Source organism: Neofelis nebulosa, chromosome 4 (genome assembly GCF_028018385.1).
Source record: "Neofelis nebulosa isolate mNeoNeb1 chromosome 4, mNeoNeb1.pri, whole genome shotgun sequence".
In the NCBI taxonomy this organism is placed as follows: domain Eukaryota; kingdom Metazoa; phylum Chordata; class Mammalia; order Carnivora; family Felidae; genus Neofelis; species Neofelis nebulosa.
The window spans coordinates 44,810,649-44,827,893 of NC_080785.1; the positions used below are offsets into that span (position 1 = coordinate 44,810,649).

The 17,245-nt window shown below is 41.8% G+C and overlaps 1 protein-coding gene across 4 annotated transcripts in view; it reads right to left on the reverse strand.

Annotated features, from left to right (window-relative positions):
- Nucleotides 1-17,245, reverse strand: part of BMPER (BMP binding endothelial regulator) — a 254,725-nt gene that overhangs the window by 185,870 nt on the left and 51,610 nt on the right. For all 4 annotated transcript variants that reach the window (XM_058724623.1, XM_058724624.1, XM_058724621.1 and 1 more), the window contains 3 exons: nt 12,166-12,248; nt 7,930-8,020; nt 3,687-3,769 (listed from right to left, as the gene is read on the reverse strand). In XM_058724623.1, coding sequence (XP_058580606.1) covers nt 3,687-3,769; nt 7,930-8,020; nt 12,166-12,248 — 257 coding nt within the window. The remainder of the gene's footprint in view (nt 1-3,686; nt 3,770-7,929; nt 8,021-12,165; nt 12,249-17,245) is intronic.

Sequence of the window (17,245 nt, forward strand, 5' to 3'; positions counted from 1 at the left end):
ATGTGCATGACTCTGTATGGGGTGCTCCCAGGCAGGCAGAACTCTAATGAGAACGGGATATCTACCTACAATAGATTCTCCTAGGCAAGAAGGAGCGGGTCAGCTCTGAAGGGCAGAATTGTCACTGGAAGAGAAGCGATTACTGGGTTTCAGTGTCCTACGTCATAAGACAGCAATAGAAAAGAAGAATACTAGTGACACTGAACACTCACAGTGCTCAGTGGCGAGGTTAGAAAGACATGCAGAAGCTACAACCTGCTACCTGGAAGTGTGTGTGTGTGTGTGTGTGTGTGTGTGTGTGTGTGTGTGCATGTGTGTGGGTGCGTGTGTGTGTGTATGCATGCACATGTGAGAGAAGGAGGAAGGGAAAGACAGCAGGTGAGCTAGCCAGTGAGAGCCGTGAGCCTTAGGAACACAAATGAGAAAACTGCGGTTGCTACCATCTGGGGAATGAAGTGGTCACCGAGTTAGTTGCAGTGGGGTGGTGATAACCGACTTTGAAAGCTCAAGCACTCACCAGATGAAGAAGGAAAAGAAAGGAGTTCCAGACCAGGCCAGCAGCATGAGCAAAGGAAAACACTGATGGTCCAGTGTTCTAAAGACATGTGCATGCATATATACATATGGGTATATGCATGTGTATGCACATATATACATACATATTCAGAGACATGAAAATATTAATGTATAGTTCATGTGTGTACATGTGCCATATACATATACAAATATGCCGTAGCTGACTATGTTGTTGCCCCACCTCCATCCTCTCACCCTTACCACATGAGTGTGCATGCCAGACTCCCAACGGCCAGCACCTGTGCTTCTTCCTCTCATTGCTAGAGGCCACTTTGTCACCTGAGTGGCAGGCTCATATTGGTACCCAATCAAGACCCCTCTGGAGTAGAAGGGAGTTGCTGTAAACATATCTCATGTTCTTCACCTCTCAGCAGGAAATTCTGAGGCATGAATCTCATACTGGCTTCCAAAATTTGCCCGGCAGGAGTGCACTCTGGTCGGGTACAAGGATACTTGCTTGGTTGGGTACAAGGATACTTGCTTGGTGACACCCCCTCGCCAGGGTGCCTCCCCTCCCTCCCCAGAGTCATCACCACACTCCTCTGCCAGTGTCCTCTCTAAGGAAATGACTTACATGTAAATCCTTATCTCAGGGCCTGTTTCTGGGGGAATCCAAACTTGGACATGTAAATGTGTGTGTTTGCATTTATATTTATAAGCATGTTTACATAGATTTGTATAGTTATGTGGATATATACACTTGTAGATATAGACGTACACACATACAAATATATATGCACACAGATACCACATACATACCCTGGGCCAGTCTGTACATTTGCAATGTTACTTCTAAAGCAAACATCCGTAGTCATCACTTTCAAGAACAGGGCCATTTGCTGCCAAGACATTATCTTTTTTTTTTCTTTTAGGGTACTACATCAAAAGGCAGCAAAGTGAAAGAATATTAAAAATGAGGTTATTTTAATAACAAGCTACAAAAAGACAAAGCTTACACCTCAAATTTTTGTGTCCACAAAAAGAAAAACTGCTCTCGGGGCCCTCCTCATATCCAAGCCTTCATACAAATGTCCGATCCCCAAGCAAGAGCTCCCTCCTCTCTTCTACTTATCTTATTAGCTTAAAAACTGACATTAGGAACATAAGAAAAAGCCATTCACTGCCCCTCATGTGTTAAGGGTGGCAACACAGAGAGCTAGAAAGAATACAGGATTAGGAAATTAAGAAATTAAAATACAGGAATAGAGAAAAGATACAGTATATATGTCTGGAGAAGACTCACTAGCAGGAAAGCTTTGGCAAGTAACATCTCTGGATTTTTATTTCTTCAATTGAAAATGGAAGCAGGACTTCCAGGCGCCTGAACTTGGCTCTCAGGTATGTTTTGTTCAGCATGCTTGTGTTTACAAACACAAGAGATCTGAATGCCTTGAGCACATTTGAGTTTGTGACCCCTGTACATATAATTCCTAAACTCATTCGCAGTTCCCAACATTGGATAACTTTGTGTGATTGTCACCAGTAAAACCGCAGCAGCCTTCCATCCTCCTGCCACCTGCTGAACTTCCTCTCCAAGGAGGCTTAGCTGCCTAACCTTGGCCCACCTTTATGGAAAAGACAATTCATACAGATGCAGATTTAAAATTTCCTACTGAAATGTGTCTTGTTTTTCTTCAATTTACCCAAAAGAATGAGACTAAATTTAAAAAAAATTATCAGAAAACTTTACCAACATGGAAGAAATAAAATTAAGACATGGGCAGCAGTTAATGGCTTATTTACATAAAAATAACATAAAACTATTTAAACATAATTAGCAAGAGGAGAAAAACATGGCAGTTGAGTCTGAATATGCAAACTTCTGTTTATCAGGAAATTACTTTTGTATTTTTGCATATTATTATAGTATTATGGGTATTATATACCTCATATTACATACTTTTTATATACTCTTCTCTCTGCCTCCCTTCTTTTCTTTCCTTCTTTTCCCCCATACAAAAACCATCACTCTTGGTCATGTTTACCTTAATATGGACTGTCTAGGTTGTGTGTGCATGTCTGATGTAGGGAGAGGGAAAGACTTTAGAAAAGACATGCAGAGAAATGGCAAATGCTAAAACTATGATTTATGATGGTTCACATTTGATTCTACTTTGGTGAAATTAGGATACTGAAGTTCTCTATGTATGTTTTTTTTAATATTCTGATATGCATACTATATGTTCTTCATTATAAAAGATTAAAAGTTTTAAAAATATATGGTTGTGCTAACTCCCTACTGTAAATAACCTGGAGCACTGAATAAGACTAGATTCCCCATCGTCACCATTACCATCATCACCACCAATGATCTTACTCCAAATTTAAAATACATTTATTAAAAAGATCCCTTTAAAATTATAGCATACGCCAAGTTTCTTCTTTCATTCCTAAGCACTCTGAAGCTATCCTCAGTATATGAATTCAAGTCAAAAATTCTTAGAAAGGCAAGTCTATGGCTTTGTCCCTACTCTGCTCTGAATCCACAGTTTAGTGGCCATTTCCTCCAATCCATCCCACCCCCTGCCAGTGAAAATGACCAAGCCTCAGATTAGGTTCTCTCACCCCACAGAATACACTGAAGCAAGCTGCACTTATCCCCATCTGCTTCCCATCTGACTACATTGAATAACTCTACAGCTGCCTCAGCCAGAAGCTTCTCTGCCCCAAAGAAGAGAGAACCCAAATCTTCCCAAAGAAGAAGGCAGTGGAGGGAAACCAGCCTCCCTCCCTCAATCTTCATTCAAACCAGTGATTCTCAACCAGGTGTGATCTTGCTCTCCAGGAGACATGTGATAACATCTGAAGACATTTCTGGTTATCATAACTGAGGGGTGTAAGTGCTATTGGCACCTAATGCGTCATAACCAGGGATGATGCTAAACACCCTACGATGTACAAGACAGTCCATACCACAAAGAATTACCCACCCCAGAATTGCAAGAGTGCCAAGATTGAGAAACCTGCCCTAGAGCAGCAGACTTTTTCCTTGGGTCCACATCTGGAGAGAGAGGAGGAAAGACTGTAAAGAAACTCAAGGCTGTTCTTGGTGGATCTCACCCACAATGAACCAGAAGGGACACCCTTAGAACATCCAGGGCAGTACTTACAACACAGGAACACCTGGTACATTTGTTTCCTTCTGGCTGAAATTCCTCCCCTTCTCGGTACTGCACACCCTCAAACACACAACCTAGAAAGCAAAGAAAAGTTTAGAATTAGGGCATGAGCCTTTGCTCAGCTTGACACGATGCTTCTGTCCACTGCTCATCCATCTCCCTCATCTAGCTCCTACCTCCACCTCCGCCTCTACCTGGCAGAGTATCCTCTTTAACCAGGGGACAAGATCGCTTCATAGTTTAAAAAAAAAAAAACAGTACAAAAGAGTGACAGGAGTCCAGAAACCTGAAGATGCTAGAAAGTGAATAAGATGATGGAAGCCAGGTCAGCCCAAGGGGGAGCACTGGATAGTGGCGAGCCCTACAAGTCTAAGGAACTCCCCATGACCACCCTGACCACAGCCAGGGGAACTAAACCCCAGAGGGGCTGGAAGAGGCAAACAGGAGAAGACCAAGTGAGAGAAGTCCACAATGAGCCACACCCAGCAAATGACACAAATGACATGACCACTTGGTGAGTATCCAGGGAATATCCAGCCTCTGTCAGGCTCTTTGTATCCCTGATCTCATTCCATCTTCACAGTGAGTCTACAAAGTGGGGACTCTTGTAATTATCTCCATGGATGAGGGAAATATGGCTGAGAGAGAGGAAGTAATTCCCCCAGTAGGCAGGTGGCAGCGCTGATATTCAAACTCAGCTCTGACCTACCAGTTGCACCACACACAGGTTCGGGCACCAGGGCAGGAAGGGGAAAAGGCAGGGCAGGAGATGCCACACAGTTTTTCAGACCTACCCTATGTGATATTAAAAAGGCTTAGCCACTAAGTTTGGCTAAAACTAGGATGAAAAGCCCAGGAGGTGTCTCCAATTCAGAATGATCCTCAGGACACTGCTGTATTCTTTTTTTTTTTAATGTTTATTCATTTTTGAAAGAGAAAGAGAGAGCAGGGGAGGAACAGAGAGAGAGGGAGACACAGAACCCGAAGCAGGCTCCAGGCTCTGAACTGTCAGCACAGAGCCAGACGCGAGGCTTGAACCCATGAACCATGGGATCATCATGACTTGAGCTGAAGTCAGATGCTTAACTGACTGAGCCACCCAGGTACCCAGGACACTGCCGTATTCTTAAGAAATCCCACAAACGACTTGAAACACAGGCTGACCAGTAACCCCTATGCCAAACAGGCCATGAGAAGACTGTCAGCTTATGGCTGACACTTTCCTCAGGACTGTCTTCACAAGATGCTTTGCCAGAATAGCTGAGGTCACTTTCCACATGGTAGACAGTGTCGGAACAAACACAGTAGTGCCAATAATCAGCAAAGGGGGCTCTTGTGAGAGACTGACTCATGGCCCTGAGGGTATTTAAAGGCCTGCCACCTGAAGTCATCGACAGAACTCACCAAACTCTTGAAGCAGTTGGTTCTTGATAAAAGGAAACAAGTATTACCCATAACCACCTAATCTGGCTACAGGACCTATTCATTTTAAATCTAGATATGGAGCCCTTTGTTCAACTGAAAGACATGAAAACAAATGCTACTGAGTCTGAAGCTAAATCACTGAGGGAAACTGTGGTTTTAAAGTCTATTTGATACCCACACCCAGAGCTAGAACAAAACCACCTCTTTGCTGTTCCTGCTGATGCAGAAAGACTCAGTAAACTTGGGTCCCTCCCAGAGGCTGTATCTCAGCATTGTTAATGATGGCAGGTGCCCAGTTGTCTCCTTTCAAAGCACGCTTCCAACAAAGGGTCTTCAATTCTTTCATGTGTTTGCACACTGGTTTTGTCACAGATTGCCAGACAGATCAACCACAACAATCTACATTTGACAACTTAAATAAAGGAATTTTAAATGAAAATTCTATGTAAACTGTTCCCATCACAACCCACCATCACTGAGTAAAGAGTCAGACAAAAGGAAAGAACCGACAACAAGAATGTCCTGAAATCTGTTTCAGGAAGAAGACGACCGCAGACTGTACGTGTTTGTCATTATGCAGAATACCATTCTGTGATCAATGACAGATGTCAGTCCTTCTGAATTACCAAGGAGAATACCCCATGGCTTTCCTTGACTGTCCCTACCTAGACTTGGCTGAGTCCTCCCTCCCAAGACAAATGATAATACAGTCTGGATGTGGCCTCTTCTGAGTCTTCTGATTTACATCCCACAGGTTGGCCTTTGAAATTAAAGACAGAGAACAGAGTTGATTCTTGACCCCATCACCAAAGGCACACAGCCTGCCGAGGTGTCAGGGGGCCAGCGTGTGGCCCTGGCAAGCTAGCTTTTAAAGATTTGTCTCCCAGGGCATCTGGAACCAAGCAGAACAATTATTACGGTGTGCGTTTGGGGCGGAGGGGAGAAGTAGGCAGTGTAGTATAGTGGCCAAGAAAGAAAAGGGACCAGGCCCCAACTCTAACTCACAGGCCTTGGAGAGGTCCTTATTCTCACTGGATCTAATTTCTTCTTGTGCGAACTGCGGACATAACTCATCCCTCCCTGGACGGTCAGGAGGGCTTAGCACTGCAGTATGTGGAGGCACAGAGTTCAGGCTTTCCTTCTAGGGAACTCAACCAAAAGCCAAGCTAAAGAAGCAGTTGCTCAAATACGATAACTTCAACTGCTGAAATAAACTCACTCAGCTCTTTGTATACCCACATTTTCAAAGGCAGCCTAAAAACATGACGATCTCGTAACTGAGGAGGAATGTTACATATACTGAGTTGATTCTGTACCAATAAAGCAGCAGTCTCTTCAACGCAACTGAATTCATATTTAAGAGCTACAATAAATTTTAAATCTACATGGCATATAAAATTTGCTCTGTTATCAGTCTTAAGCTTGCCGGTGTATAGGAATTATCTGGGAGGCCTGGATTCCGCCCTCAGAGATGCTGATGGAATTGGTCTGAAATGCAGCCAGGGCATCAAGATTTATTTTTTAAAGCTTCCAAGGTGATGTTAATGTGCAGTCTAGAGAACTACTGATCTAACTTAATAAGGCCCCTTTAGGCATTTAAAGGTATGGTTACATAATACAAAGCATTTAATGCATTCAGAGGCAAAAGGAACATAAGCTAACTGTTTGATAGATACAAAATGATTGGATTATGGAAAGAAATCTTTTACTTCCCACCAATTTTTGGCCTTCTTGTAAGCTCATCCAAGAATACAAGCTCCACAGAAATCCCAATGTGAAAAGGAAATCTGGCGCAAAAAAAGACTGTCCAGGGAACTCAGGAAGGTTAGAGGTAGTGGAGAGCAGCTGTCTTTACTGTCATTCAAAGATGAGAAAAAACTGGATTCTCTGATAGGGACTCAGGTCCAGGCTGATCTCAGACTGTATTTGGGTGGGGGAGGGGAAGCAGCTGCCTGCAGAGGGAGCAGGGCTCATGTTTGCAGAGCATCTCAGCATAGTACTGAGCCATTCCCCAGGAAGGTTTGCAGAACAGAAAGCCCCTTGGAAACTGGGTACTGGTTGTGAGTATCGCCTCCAGTGAGGAAAAGCACTGAGAGTAAAACCAAAACTCAGAACATCTGTCTGAGAGCATGGGCCAGGGGCTTAAAGGATCAGAAAAAAAATCTCTCACCTCAAAATCCCTGGGCTTGTACCTAAGGGCAAGAAAAGATGCAGGAGGCCTTTGTAATCCTGTTCAGAAAAGTAAAAGGAAACACTCTAGCCACTGGAAGGGAAAGATCCTTTGCTGTCAGCTAGGCAGTGGGGCCCTCTAAAAAGACAGTGGATTCAACTCATTGCACCACACCGAAAACTGAGACCGGCAAAACCCTAAGCTAAATTCACTTAGGGACCCAGCTCTCAGTTTTCAGAAAACATCTGGTCACCTCATCACCAAGGCAAGCTCTAGCCAAGATACTGCAATATGAAGCAGTAAAAAGACATTTCTGGAAACAAGAGAAAGCCACAGCTTTTCCTTCCAAAGTAAGCGTTACCTGTGGCCCTGTGGAGTGGAAAGCAGGCCTCTGGAGCCTGGAGCACCCACGTGCCAAGACCTACAGCACATTGCATTCACGCTGGGCACACCAGAGAGTCCAACCGGACATTTCTGTGCAAAAGGAGTTTGCTCTCTAAACCCGTTATGTACACAGACACAAAGTGAGGAAAGTTCCAGTCAGGAGGGGGAGAATCCTGCACTCTTGAGAGAGCTCACAGAGATTTCACAGTGATGTGCTCAGGGAGTCTAGCAGCCTTCCCTTCCTGAGAATGTTACCTGGACATGTGGGGCAGCACGTTCCCAGATGCTTGGAAGGGTTTTTACAATGAACAACACATCGCACCTCAGACTCTGTGACAACACCTTCCTGAAAAACAGAACGCCACAAACATGTCAGCCCAGAATTCCCATTGAGGAGCGATTCACTTTGGGCAAGTAACCCAGGGAATAGGGGAAGAGTCCAAACACAAGAGTGCAAAGGAAGGTGGGTGACAAGCCCAGAGGACATGGCACAAATGAGGTCACATCTCCCGGCTCACACCCCTGATGGTTTCGAACTCAGGGCACAAATCCTGTCTTGACCCTGCCCTCAGTCTTTCTCTTTGGCTCAAATTTCTTTCTTTTAAATCTAGTATTTAAGACTGTCCTACTGCCAGTCAGTAGTTGACAGAGTCTAGCGTTCATCCACAATTGTTTTAAGTTGTCAACACTTACTCTATTTTCTATAATTGTTATTCTACTTTAAGCCATTAATTATGAGGCACAGAGTATGAGCATAATACCCCAGCCTGGCATCTGGAGACCTAATTCTTTTTTTTTTAATTTTTTTTTTTAACATTTATTTATTTTTGAGACAGAGAGAGACAGAGCATGAACGGAGGAGGGTCAGAGAGAGGGAGACACAGAATCGGAAGCAGGCTCCAGGCTCTGAGCTGTCAGCACAGAGCCTGATGCAGGGCTCGAACCCACAGACTGTGAGATCATGACCTGAGCCGAAGTCGGCCGCTTAACCGACTGAGCCACCCAGGCGCCCCTGGAGACCTAATTCTTTACCACACTTCTAGAAATAACAAGGCCATCTTAGGAGTTTCACTCAGCCTCACATAGAAAGCCTGGCTCTCAAAAATCAAATGATGAGATTAGATAAAACTACTTTTTTAAAATAATTTTTTAATGTTTATTTATTTTTGTGTGTGTGAGAGAGAGAGAGAGAGTGGGGAAGGGGCAGAGAGAAAGGGAGACACAGAATCCGAAGCAGGCTCCAGGCTCTGAGCCGTCAGCACAGAGCCCAACACGGGGCTCAAACTCATGAACCACAAATCATGACCTGAGTTGAAGTCGCACACTTAACTGACTGAGCCATCCAGGCGCCCCAAGATACAACTACTTTAAAGTTCAAACTATATATGGAAAAATAGAGCCTTTAGATCTTAATGATGAAATCAAATGACTCACTTGCAAATGGATCTTGGGATTCTAGTATTTTAATGTCAATTGAAACATTTTTTAAATTAATTTTCAGAGTTAGCCTTTGAAGAATTTTCTCCATATTCTCTGTCCATTTTATAAGTGGATTTTGTGTGTGTGTGTGTGTGTTTGATTTTGTTTTGCAGGGAGGGGTGGCACATGCTAAGAAAAAAATTTAACAATTTGACAACTGGATAATTTTCTTCATCCTGTCTGCTACCATATTATCTCAATCCAACAAGGAAAGTTATATCCTAAATATCTTCGTATCTGTCAGGCCTGAAGATTCCACTACCAGAGGAATTTATTGTGGTCTATATCACATTTGGAAAAGAAAAGAACAACAGTCAAAATATCACAATATACCACATCAAAAAAGGATCTGTGCTTCAGTTATATAACTGAAGCAATACAAAAAGCTATGGCCCAAGATCAATTTCCCTTCAGTATCTGCAATCCAGATGGAGGATTCAGATTTGTTCCCAGCGTGAATTTCCTGTCTGTGATCTTCAGATTTTTCTCTTTAGTAAGAAAGTAAAAGTGGAAAATAAAGGTAAAGTTTTCACCATCGGAACTCTTTTGGTAGGAGGATAGAAGAAAGAAGCTAGAATTCAGCTCAAATGGAAATAAACCAGGTAGTCAGACTACCTGTTACCTGCCTGGTACACCTATTGTGCCCAGTCATACGTCTACCATAAGTGTCTTTAACCACAGACTGACTTACTGCTCACGTTACTCTATGAGATGTACCAGCCTCACTTCACAGGAGACAAGACTGAGAGGTTAGAGAAAGAAACACGGTATGTGAGTGGCAGAGCCTGTATTTTTTTTTTTCACTCACTACACTGCACTCTCTCCTCTGTTACTGATTTCATGCCCTGAGAAGGGAAGAGCTTAGAGAGTTCGCAATTGTCTCATTGTGCAGAGAAGTGTCTTAAGTGACGCCTCCCCTGAGGTACCAGTAAGTGGCTCTTTCCCGCACCCACAGGTGAGGTTTCATTCCCTAACAGAGGAAGAAAATAATCAGGAGTGGGAAGGTGCCAGCTGAGCTTTTACAACTACCTTAGAGGGTTGCTTTTAGGACTATTGAATGAAATGATATTTTAAAACTGGCAAGTAGGACTCGGGCAAAGTTTTTCAAAAGGAAGAGAACGAATGGGGTGCCTGGGTGGCTCAGTTGGTTAAGCGTCTGACTTAGGCTCAGGTCGTGATCTCTCAGTTCGTGGGTTTGAGCCCCACGTCGGGCTCTGTGCTGACAGATGGGAGCCTGGAGCCTGCTTCAGATTCTGCATTTCCTCTCTCTACCCCCCCCCCCCCACTCTCTCTCTCTCTCTCTCTCTCTCCCTCTCTCTTTCTGTCTCTCTAAAAAATAAATAAACATTAAAAATTTTTTTTTTAAAGAAGGAAAATGAAAAGGCAAAAGTTCATCTTTGGTAGATAACATCCCCTCTGGGCTCTATTCTGCAGTTCAGCCCTTCCTGACTCCCAGGGCTGTTAGTCCTTGAGATCTCTTCCAATAATAATGGGATATTCCTGCATCATTCTCTGTGGGCCTGATGAGTAGCCGGTGACCAAAGACGATAGGCACTAGGAGTCTCAGTGTCCACAACTGAAAATGGCTTCATGTGCTACTCGGTCTACAAACTATTTCCTCCCACAGAATGGTTTTCATTTAATTCAAACAAAGTCTTCATCCGAAAGTAGCAAACGTCACCACTGTTCCATGCAATTTGGGGATATTCAAGACCTCTGGCTGTTGCATAAAAATGTTATACTATACTCCAAAAGACAGAGGGTTGTCTTGTTTCAATTCCATGCAAGCAGGACTTTCCGAGTGCCCCTCTGAAGGAGGGGAAATTTCATTGGTCAAGAAGCAGGGTGGGGTGGGTGGTGCAAATTTTAGAATGACTGTGGACTTTTGATATTATTACAACTCACTGCTCTCATCTCTTTGTTCCATGAAGCATGAATTTACAGCTCTCAGAGCAAAAATTCAACAAATATTTATTGATTCCATTAATCTGTTATTGGTATCTGTTCTGTCTACTGCTCATTTTCACAAATAATTTAGATTTACTACACAAATGATATGAATATTTAGCCAAATAAATAACTGATGACCTTAGGAGAGAGTGTGCCCACTCTGGGTATATAGCAGCATGGCTACATAAAAGTCGGATTTCAATAAACTAAATGTCAATATACTTGAGATAAGATCCAAGAGTAATGGGCATTATTACACTAACCTTTCTTTCCCCTTTCAACGCAAGAGCGTATCCTGGGACAGTAAAAGGGGACTAGGGGTAAAATGATTTAACAACATCTTCTCTATAGAGAATTTTTAAATAATGCCGAAATTAGATGAGCATTTTTCTAAATTATTTCCTTAGAGACAAGAAAAGGAGTTTGAATGTTTAGATTCTTCATTTCTCCTTTCGTTTCTCTTGCTGTGTTGAAGCCCTATAACAACTAGAGTCATGTAGAATCAGCGCCCTTGGCAGAGAGCAGCCAGCACCAGCCACAGTGGGCTCCTTAGGAATTGAACTGGTGTTTCTCAAATTTGTCATGTTGAAATCATTGAGGTTAGAGTGTACTAATTGCTTTGATTTAATAAGCTTACAGATTGGCTCCCATTCAAAACGTTTCTAAATCAGAGAAGGAAAACATATATCCTCTAACAATACCTCTTTCTGCTAACAGGAATTCATGTTTTGCACAAAGTTGACTCACAGGAAGACATGAATTTTCCCCAAGGACATATACATCTTTCCGGAGATTTTCCAGGCACAATTTAACAATGGTGAACAATTCCACTGCATGTTTCTGGAAGCAAGTGCGATATAATATCTACTCTGTGCCTGTCTTGTTATGGTGAGCATCACAATAAATATGTATAAGGATACAGTTTTTTTTTATTTGTTTCTCATTTCTGTTTCACTTTTTTTTTTTTTTTTTTTTTTTTGGTTTCCTTCTGTGCTGTCTAAAAGGTGCTTCTGAGGAAGACTTTACTGATTCCTTTTCAGTGGAAAATAAAATAGACTTTACCTGGCACTGACGTAGAACACAGGGTTGTGCAGGACTCTGCCATCTGAAGGAGCTGTTATAGGTACTTCCTTCATAGGTGCAACCTAAACGTGAAACACAGAAGCAGGAAAAAGACCAAGAGTGAATATGTGTTTCCTTTTTCTTTGGAGCAAAAGAAGTTATGCTTCTAAGCCAGGACTAACAATAGCAGGAACCATCATGTTCCTTGGCTATTTTGTCCAAAACACAACTAAGCCTTCTAAATATCCACTTGGTTTTCACTTACATTAATTCTTTGACTACTAAGCAGATTAACCCCCAAGACTATGTTTTCAAATGGAAAAGCATGGATTGATGTACTCTCTTGGCCAAAATGCATGACCTCATGACTTTATGCTCACTGACGTAGGAGGAGCACGAGGGCTAAAATCACCACTGTGAAAGGGGATTTTTTCATAAGGCTTAAATGAACACAAGATTGCTGAAGGTCAAGAGGGAAGGTTAAAACATAGTAGGAAATAAAAGCAGGATATTAAAATACAGGAAATGATTATGAAATTTTATATGTATCTAAGACTCTTGGCAAGCTACTGTCTTCACCAGATGAAAACCTCCCATCTCTTGCCTCCCAGTTTAAGGGCTATGATTTCACATTTCACCTTGATCTTACTTTAAGTAGTGAACTAGATTAAGGAAATCTGAAACCATAAATTTATGGGTTATCACAAGTTAATTCACCAGCCAAAACAGAAGTCATGTTCATTCATTGGCAAAAACAAGTCAAAGGCCAGAGATCCTCAAAAGAGGAAACAAGCCATTTAGCTTAAGTCCCTGTAGAAAGAGCCAAAGAAATAATGGCACAAGGATCACAGCCTAGATCTTAATTTAGCTTGACCAAATATCGCCCTCCACCTTGTGTGGTACACTTTTAGGGAAGATGTTACTGCCTGTGTCACTAGTCACTGTATATTAGATTATGAGGAGCCCACCAGGCAAAGGGTCTTAGGAATTACAGTCTGACTGCTTAGCCCAAGGAGTACAGAAGCAGGAACACATACACGGGATAATGCAGAAATAAAAAGTCCTGCCTCTCTGTACCAATGACTGACTTCTGACAAGCCAATCAACCTCAATCCACATCAGTTTTTCTTGTCCAAGATACAGACAGAAGACTCATACCTCCTTCCCTGAATTCTTTTAGATACTGCTGTGGTAATGAAATGAAATAAAATAAAATAAAATATAAAAGCCCTCTTTACACACACAAAAAAGAATCCTAAAGTCCTGAAGAAAATTTCAAGAGACAATTTCATAACTTGGAACCATGATCTGAATTCTCAGAGAATTATGAATGATTGAAAAGAGTTCAGTAATACTCTTCTCTCTAGTTCCTACAAATCAAATTACTGAAGTACACAGCTGATTGGAAACATATTAGGGAAATGCTTTCACTATATATTTTTTAATTTCCTTTGCATGAAGTGTTACAGTGATAAAATGTTCAACCACAGGAACCCCTAGCACACTTACAAATACTTATGCCAAACCAAGAATGAATACAGTAAATTTTCAACAATGAAAACCAATATAAAACAATTTGGGCTAGCATAAATCTTACTGAACAAACACACTTACAATAGATGTTCCATGCGCATGTCTGATCCACTAACACAGACTCACTTGGATAATAAATAACTTGTTCCGAGAGATGGAGGCGGGGAAATCAGAGGACCAAATCCAATTCATGTTAAGTCCAAGTAAATATGAAACGCCTGCCAAGTCTGCCAGTGGAGTTTCCAAATATGTTATATATTTTCATCCTCTGGATTAAAAAAAAAAAAAACTGAAAGAAAGGGCGATTTTCTGCTGCTAATAGAGCGAGCAAAGATCTTGCCTTTTTTACTCTGGAGGAGGAAGTACACTACAAAACCATATAGACCAGGCAGGAACTGCCAGCCAAGAGACTGTTCCTACACAATGCCAGGTCATGCGTGAAGGGTCCCAGGAGTGGGACAGGCCTCTCTGGATTATTCCACTCAATACGGGATAAAAGGTATTCAAACAAGTGGTCCTCAGTGCAGAGAACCTAGCAATGCTTTCTCCCTCAAGTAAGTGTCAGTTGGAAGGCTAGCTCCTCCACTGTAGTTTAACATACAAAGACCAAGGTCAAACTGTGAAGTGCTCATTGCTTCATGTTCACATGTCAGTCTACCACAGCTGAGTCCATGGAACAGATCTTCCCAAACATTGGATGAGTCTGAACAACAGAATAGACTCAAAACATTTGCGTTAATCTCTTTAGCAAGTACAGTCCATACCTTTTCCTTTTTCTACCTGCCTTCACTAACATCAGCTAGTACAGAGACCCAGGACACCAAACATTCTAGCAGACTGCGTATCTAAGGACTTCCTGGGGTTAAAATACTTTTTAAATGGACATTTTCACCGCACTTTGGATTTCTGTTCTAAGATAAACATGTTATTTAATGCAAGACACTAACATGAGCTATGTGAAGACTTACATATACAATCAAAGAGAACCTCATGCTTACCTCATGTTATCTCTTATTTTGTGTAAGGCAAATTTCTTTATAATAAATTATATTTGCCACCGATTTTATGCTAATAGGGAAGACAGGCAGTATCTTGCCCCTCTTTTTTTACTGAAACCCCACAGGAGGAATATACTAAATATCTCTTACTGGCCAGGGTAGAAAGAGAAGCAAAAATATATTTCCATCATACCTCAAGGCAGTGCTTCTCAAACTACCTCCAGTGAAAGACAGTTTGTCTTGGTTTTGTTCTTCCAATCCAATGTGGACTGATCTCTTCAAAAATATAATAAAAATGAGCTACTCAAAAAATTCCATTTAAAGAGCTAACACAAAATAGAAGCCCAATTTCTTGTATTATATGTAATAGGCATAAAATTACTCTGTCAAATTATAACAAACATTTACGGGGCACCTTGATGGCTCAAGTTGGTTAAGTGTCCAACTCTTGATTTTGGCTCAGGTCATGATCTCACAGTCATGGGATTGAACTTGCATGAGGCTCCACGCTGGGTGTGGAGAATTTAGGTCCTTTCACATCCAGTTCTAGATGGGTGATATTATTCAGGCACTTTCTAATGCATAATATCCTTTGCATAATATCCTTTGCATTGAGATTGGAATTAAAGGACAGCAGATTCAGGAACTAAATGAAAGGGTGGGTAAATGGGGCAGAGGAATGGTCAGGCAACCAGTAAAGTAGCTTTTCCTTTTTCTTTAAATACTTTTAAATCAACTTTTGACACGGGAATTTATAAATATTCATTAGTTTTCTTCTGGTGTCAGAAAGCTTCTCAGATTCCACAAGCTTCGATGAAACTATCCATACTCCAGCAGAAGGAAATAGTTACTTTCTGATGAAACCACTACTATATATTGAGAACCAATAGTTCTCAACCTAGGGCAATTTTACCCTCTCCCCATCCCCCACCCAGGAAACGCTTAATAATGTTAGAAGATATTTTCAGTTGTCACAACTGGGAGATAAGAGTATTATGAGCATCTAGTGGGATGCTCTCAACACTCTACAATGCATGACAAAGGGTCAACCAACTCAAAATGTCAATTGTGCCAACACTGAGAAACCCTGATCAAAACCATCACATCCCCCAATAGTTCTTCTCTACAAAACGAAACTAAAACAAAAACAAACCTCAACTAGCTATATTCACTTATGTATGTAATTTTGGCTTTTTATATGTTAAATATTTTCAGGGTGGGGAAGAATTTCAGAGCTTTTTTTTTTTTTTTAAACAAACATACTCTTATAGAGAAGCTTGGCCTGGTCAACTAGTCAATTCAGAAAACACACGGCAAATGGTAACAGGAAGTACACAAATAAATTGAATCCACAATTAAGCAATAAAATTCATTTTTCCAATTAGCTGTGACCTCTTTCAACAGTCACATTATCCCAAGGGAGACAGCATACCACACATTTTCATCATTGCTGTTAAAACAGCTGTTAAAAATCATCAGGGCCATAAAAAGTGGCGTTGGCCTTCTAATGAGCCTTACCTCCACCTGGTCTTACCCTAAAAGGGCTTAACCTTCTCAACTGTCAGGTAAACATTAGTCTAAGAGCATATAGTTGGATCTTACCATTACCAATAACAACCCCAAGCACCTCCCAACATAGCCCCAACCTGCCTTTCCGGCCCTTTCTTTTTCATTCTTGGAACTCCATCTAGGTCCCTGGGATTATCTACTCTCCTTAACCATAACAAACTTGAAGGCTTCTTCAAGCAAATTCAAGGTCTTCACCTTGGGCTACCTGCCTCCACGATTCCACTGAAACGTCACTCTCTCCGGCTGCGGCTGCCTACTAAGTACCCAATCTAAAGGACACTCTTTACCTTACAGGTAAGAATACCTTATGTCTTTACCTTACAGGATTCTCTGTGGTGTCTGGCCACCCTTCCTTTCTTCCACCCTTCTCCCCACCACCACAACACACACACCTTCTAGATGTTCTCTTCTAATTACCTATCCATTGTCTCCACTCCTGCTTCAACTAAGCTTCAACTAAGCTGCTGGCTGTTTCTCCCCCCAGAATGCTAAAACAGGCTTGCTGGCTGTTTCTCATGGGCTACCGTGTGTGCTCTTTCAGACCTTGGTCTTATTCTCATTCATGCTTACACTCTATCAATGACTAATGGTTCATAGCCTGGCTGAGGTGTAGACTGATATCTATCCCCAACCTTTCTTCTCCAAACCAATTGGATAAGAGTATCTAGAAGGAGGAAGTGGGAGAGGATTTAAAACCTTTACTATAAAATTGAAACTTCTTAGCATATACAGCTGTCATGCCTGGTCTTGACTCACTTCTGCATTCTCTTATCTGCTACTCCCAATCTCCCCACACTGCAGACATGCTCCACTTAAAACACTCCAAATATGCCCAGAAGATCTCATCCTATGATTTTGCAAATGCTGGTCCCTTCTTAAAAAACCCAGATCTCATCCATTCCCTCCTTCTCCACCATCCCCACAAAGACACATAGGTTACCCAAGATCTCCTTCTTTGCCTGGCCAAATCCTTCAAGACT